This window comes from Oncorhynchus gorbuscha, linkage group LG26 (genome assembly GCF_021184085.1).
Source record: "Oncorhynchus gorbuscha isolate QuinsamMale2020 ecotype Even-year linkage group LG26, OgorEven_v1.0, whole genome shotgun sequence".
NCBI classification, from domain to species: Eukaryota; Metazoa; Chordata; class Actinopteri; order Salmoniformes; family Salmonidae; genus Oncorhynchus; species Oncorhynchus gorbuscha.
Window position 1 is genome coordinate 4752178 of NC_060198.1, and position 6024 is coordinate 4758201.

At 40.1% G+C, this 6024-nt stretch overlaps 1 protein-coding gene across 1 annotated transcript; it reads right to left on the reverse strand.

Moving 5' to 3' along the window:
- Nucleotides 1–3966: 3966 nt before the first annotated feature.
- si:ch211-243a20.3 (uncharacterized protein LOC100151507 homolog) lies at nt 3967–6024 on the reverse strand. Its single transcript, XM_046331982.1, has 3 exons — nt 5931–6024; nt 5670–5799; nt 3967–4126 (listed from the first exon to the last, which is right to left on the reverse strand). The coding sequence occupies exons 1-3, from the start codon at nt 6022–6024 to the stop codon at nt 3967–3969; spliced, it is 384 nt and encodes a 127-aa protein (XP_046187938.1).

A 6024-nucleotide genomic window follows, 5' to 3' on the forward strand; every position in this document is an offset into this window, starting at 1 on the left:
TGAAGGTATTGGTATAATGTTTTTATGAAGTGATGAACCAGCTTTGATTTTCAATGTATTTGCTTGTTTTTTCCCTACAGCCTCTCTTTCTTCAGTAAGTTGCTTTCCTCTTTCTCTCTTTCTATCTCTCTTTCTTTCTTTCTCTCTCTCTCTTGTTGTATGTGCCTCAATACCTGCGCTTGATTACCTCTGTGTGTGTGTGTGTGTGTGTGTGTGTGTGTGTGTGTGTGTGTGTGTGTGTGTGTGTGTGTGTGTGTGTGTGTGTGTGTGTGTGTGTGTGTGTGTGTGTGTGTGTGTGTGTGTGTGTGTGTGTGGAAAAGAAAGCGCTAAAGAGAGACTGTTGACTGATGTTCTGTACTGTAGTGCTGTATGTAAATAACTTACCTCCCTCTAGCAGACTTTTAATAAAAGTGTACAAGATGGCTGAAAGTACGAACCTTTTGGGTGACATCTTTGATTTGAAGGTTCTCTGCTAAAAAAAAAAATTAAATGAAAGGCCACATATGTGCAAGCTTGTAATTTGTTGAAAGGGTACACACCTAAAGTAGTAGAGACTATTTTTACAGCAAGTTGATGAATTTCGTTTCACTTTAATTTAGTAAAAGACCGGCATACACAACATCATGACTCTCTACTACATTTTTACAAGTTATAATTTGTCTTCTTTGGCAACTCTTTATTTTACGTGTATCCAAGAGAAAATTAGAACACAATAATTTCTAGAACTGTACAGATTGTGAAAATGTATATATGACTAAACATTTCAGTCACTCTTTAATTTTTGTATGGGAAGAAATGACATGTGTTAAAGAATAATAACAAATGTGATTAAATATTTAATCATATTTAAAAAGAGGATAATTAAACACAGTCGATGTGAAAATAAGTGCTAAGAAATATTCTTCTTCTGTCCCTTTGTACAAAACAAAGTGTTGAGTATTAATAAAAACATGAAATCATGTCATTTGTGAAATTCCTACGTTTTCTTATTTTTCCCCTCTAAACAGATTTCAACATTCATTCATGGTCTCTCATTTGTCTGCCATTCATGATATTGTATATGTTTTTGTATATATTGGAATTATCTGGCTCGAAGGACCAATACCTTAAAGGGTTATTCAGCAGTTAAAACAATAGAAAAGTAAAGTGTCCTCCCCACCCCTGTTTCGTTTTTTATATTATTTTATAATGGGACTGGAGAATTGTAACCACTTTCAACTTCCTAGACAGAGCTATGGATGGATGCAAGGACTTACCAGCCATGATATCAATATTAAAGTTGTAACCATGTTTTGACTCTATATAGTGTTTGTTTAAATTGAATTAGTTTACAAACATTGGAGTAAAACAAGCTTATATTATGGCTTCTGGTGGGGTACAACAGCTCGTGAGGCATTTATGACTTATGTTCTTCAAGAATCAATGGGTACCTATCAAGTCAGGACAGCGGAGTCAATCACCACCTTCCGGAGACACCTGAAACCCCACCTCTTTAAGGAATACCTAGGATAGGATAAAGTAATCCTTCTCACCCCCCCCCTTAAAATATTTAGATGCACTATTGTAAAGTGGCTGTTCCACTGGATGTCATAAGGTGAATGCACCAATTTGTAAGTCGCTCTGGATAAGAGCGTCTGCTAAATGACTTAAATGTAAATGTAAATGTAAGTTCAAAAATTGATGTATTAACTGCAGATTGGCCATGGTGCAGGGCCTTTTCAAGTGTTCTCAGATTCAACTGTCATTTAAATGGCCAGTATCACTCCTCCTCTTTAATCCTGTTGCTGTATTGTCACTTTCATCCAGGACACCTGTCCATCCTCCCGTTCCGCTCGTCCCCTTTTACCTTACATCTTGTCTCTCCGTAGCTCTCTCCTTTTTCCGCACTTGCGTATCTTTCTGTCTGTTTTTTCTCTTTCACAAGTAGGACACTGAAATGAGATTGAGGTTACTCAAGATGTTGGAGAGGCAGGTTTGTAGGCCAGGACAGACGGAGAGGGAGGTGACGAATGACACACTGATAAAAAGTGAACCAGTAGGATATTGTATCCAGATTTTGAAAGACTCCAAATCCTCCTCCTGAGACTCTCTCTCTGCCTCTCTTTCTTCTGAAAGAGCTCTGACCAGCAACAAGGGAGATATTTAAAGAAACCAGTCATCCACAAAACCCTCTTTGAGATTTTGGTAAAGCATATCTCTGTATCTATATTTGATCCTATGTCATTGAGAGATAAATAATTAGCTAGTGCTATAAACAACACTGACAGAACAAGAACACATTGATAGAACACATTGCAACACATGTAACTACTTGACAATTAACCGTTACCTAGCAACTGGCTCTTTTTTCAAGAGATGGGGAGAGTGGAGGATTTATACTGTATACTCTCACTGTCTTATTGGATAGGAAAATGAATCAACATACAATACCAAAATGGAAAGTACAGCCTGAGCCGAACATCTACAGAGAGAGGGAAAGTCAGAGAGAGGGAGAGAGCGAGAGCGAGAGAGGGAGAAATGGGGGATGGAATGCAGATTAAGAAGTAGAGATGAAAGACTGAAGCCCCGCTTATACCTGGTGCTAACATGGGTTGTGTGTCCTAATCTTGTCCACATTCTGATTGTGCCTACATTTTTGTGTCTGCATTGGGACCAAATTCTCTGATCCATCCCTGTATGCAAATTATTTCACAGCTATTCTTTCCAGTAATAAGTTATTTATTTGAAGACATGTTGGTGGCATAAGTCAATGGTGCAGCCTGTCAATGATGTTAGAGGCCGGTATAATGATGATATAAGTGGTTTCACTGCCCAGATTGGTCTACACAATGCGTCTTTTAATCGTGTAAACCTGTCTAAAAATGCGGGATCAATCAGAATGTGGACAAGACCAGGAAAAAGGACGCATGTTAGAACCAGGTATAAACAGGGCCAGAGAGAAACAACGGAGGATGACAAGCAGAGATGGTAGAGTAGAGGCAGGTTGGAAAGAGGGAATGAGAAAGACGGAACATTTTATACTGCGGCTCTGTGGATGAGAAGCAAGAGTCGGGGAAGAGGAGAGGAGAGAAAGGAGAGAAGGAACGGTTGCTGTAGAAACGCTTGGCAAAGTTTTAATGAGGGCACAAAGTTCGATCCTTATGCCCACAACACATCCACACTCACACACACACAGTATATATACCAGCTGGCTTTAGTATTACCCTTTGTGACTACAGTTAACGGGGAAAAAATATCTACAAACCTTCACAGATCCTCTAACAACAAAGTCCCAAACGAATAACAGGATAGAGAGTCACCCTTTAAAGTCAGATATCAAAACATAACAATGTGGCATACCACATCCTCTCCAATAGTAGCATTTTGTTCTATTGTGGATTGTTAATGTGGTACTCTAAAATCAATTGTGTGGCGATTGGTTTTGAATCTAATGATGATCACGCTTCCATGCAAATGACTGAATTATTCTCATGGCCATGCAGCCACAGTTGGCTAGTTCTGAATGAGATGATCAGACAGTTGAGACTTGATGAGTTTGTTTAATGAATATATCATTGCTCTCTCATGGGTTGATACACACAAGAACTACAGATGCACATCTTTGTTAATAATGAAGCAGAGATAGAGAATACATACATTTTACATCAACTTTCTACAATATATATCAGATTTTGATACATTATAATTACTTGCAGACTCTATTTCGTTCATTTCTCGCTCTTTGACCTCTCACTTCACACTGAACTTAGAACCCTAACACTAACTTTCCTACTATCACACTCCTCCGTAGTCCACAATCCCTCCCGCTATCTCTCACTCTCCAGCATCCTAACTTGTCCGTTGTTGTATACTCTCACCCTCCTCCTCCTCACCACCCTAGTCCCACTCACAGGGACCGCCTTCTTCAAGGTGTACCTCGCCAGTCTCGCTGCGCCACCTCTCATGCTCCGAGGTGCCAGAGCCCTGCTACCGCCACCCCCTCCCCTCCTCCCCCTCGTCCCGGTAGCCGTGGCGACGGAGGAATGGTTCCAAGGTTGCTAGGCGATGGGTGAGTTCCGTGATACGCCTGTGCAGCAGAGTGACTTCCCTGAAGAGATCGTTGAGTGACTCGGACAGAGGGCGCACCCTGCAGGACACAAAGAGTAACTTATTAACAGGCACTTCAAACTGGCAATCAATCACACTTTAAGAACCTGGACAGTAACTTCAAATTATTCATCTGCACGGGTCAATATTTTGTAGAGTCAAAACAGGAACTTAGCAACATCAATCTGCAATGTCATTCACACATTGTTGGACAGATGAAATAACTTCATAAGCCTACAGCTTAATTATAGAGACATACAGGGCCTTCAGAAGTATTCACCCCCTTTCCCTTTTCCACATTTTGTTGTGTTACAGCCTGAATTTAAAATGGGGGTCACAAGCCAACACATACCACATAATGTCAAAGTAGAATTATGTTTTTAGACATTTTTACAAATGACTTACAAATGAGAAGCTGAAATGTCTTGAGTCAATAAGTATTCAACCCCATTGTTGTGATAAGTCTAAATAAGTGAGGAGTAAACATTTGCTTAACAAGTCAAATAATAAGTTGCATGGATCACTCTGTGAGTAATAGTCATGTTAGCATGCTTTTTAAATGACTACCTCCTGTCTGTACCCCAGTGAATTTCAAACACAGATTCAACCACAAAGACCAGGGAGGTTTTCTAATGCCTCTCAAAGAAGGGCACCTATTGGTAGATTGGTAAAATAAAAAACTTTGAGCATGGTGAACTTATTAATTACACTTTGGATGGTGTATCAATACACCCAGTCACTACAAAGATAATACTGCAAAAATGTGGCAAAGCAATTCACTTTTTGTCCTGAATACAAAGTGTTGTGTTTGGGGCAAATCCAATACAACATATTACTGAGTATCACTCTCCATATTTTGAAGCATTGTGGTGGCTGTACCATGTTATGGGTATGCTTGTAATCGTTAAGGAGTTTTTCTGGATAAAAAAATTAACGGAATGGAGCTAAGCACAGGAAAAAACCTAGAGGAAAACCTGGTTCAGTCTGCTTTTCAACAGACACTGGGAGACAGTCACCTTTCAGCAGGACAATAACGGAAAACAAGGTAAAATATACACTGGAGTTGCTTACCAGGAAGACAGTGGATGTTCCTGAGCGGCTTAGTTACAGTTTTGATTTAAATTGGCTTGAAAATCTATGGCAGGACTTGAAAATGGTTGTCTAGCAATGATCAACAACCGATTTGACAGCTTGAAGAATTTTAAATGGGCAAATATTGTACAATCCAGGTGTGGAAAGCTCTTAGAGACTTACCCAGAAAGACAGCTGTAATCGCTGCTAAAGGTGTTTCTAACATGTATTGGGGGTGTGAATAATGATGCAAATGGGGTATTTCTGTATTTAACTTTCAGTACATTTGCAAAAATGTCTAAAAACATGTTTTACTTTGTCATTATGGAGTAATGTCTGTAGATGGTTAAGAAAAAAATATATACTTCATCTGTTTTGAATTCAGGCTGTAACACAACACAATTTGGAATAAGTCAAGGGGTATGAATAATTTCTGAAAGTACTGTAAAAATGGATTTGTACACTCTCTGTTGACCCATACCACAGTAACGATGTCCCTCTGGTACTCCTACCTGGAGTAGTCAGGGAGCAAGGTGCTGGGCTGCGAGTGGAGTAGGGTCTTGATCTCGTTGAAGATGCGTTTTCCCCAGAGGTCCAGGACTCTGGTCACACTGCGGACAGTGGTCACGTTCACACTCTCAGCTGCAACCACAACCCCCGAGGAAAGGAAGAAGAGTCGTTGTTATGAAAGACCTGTCTTTTTCACTTCCGCTTTTGCTTTCCTTGATGTCAAACTGAGTAGGGTGGATGGACGTTCTTATTTATTAGCTTACCTCCCTCCCGGTAGTTCCAGTACCCATAATCCAGTTCGTTCTCCTCGCCAACGGACTGGGCCATGGTCACCATGGCAGCCAGAAGCAGCAGCAT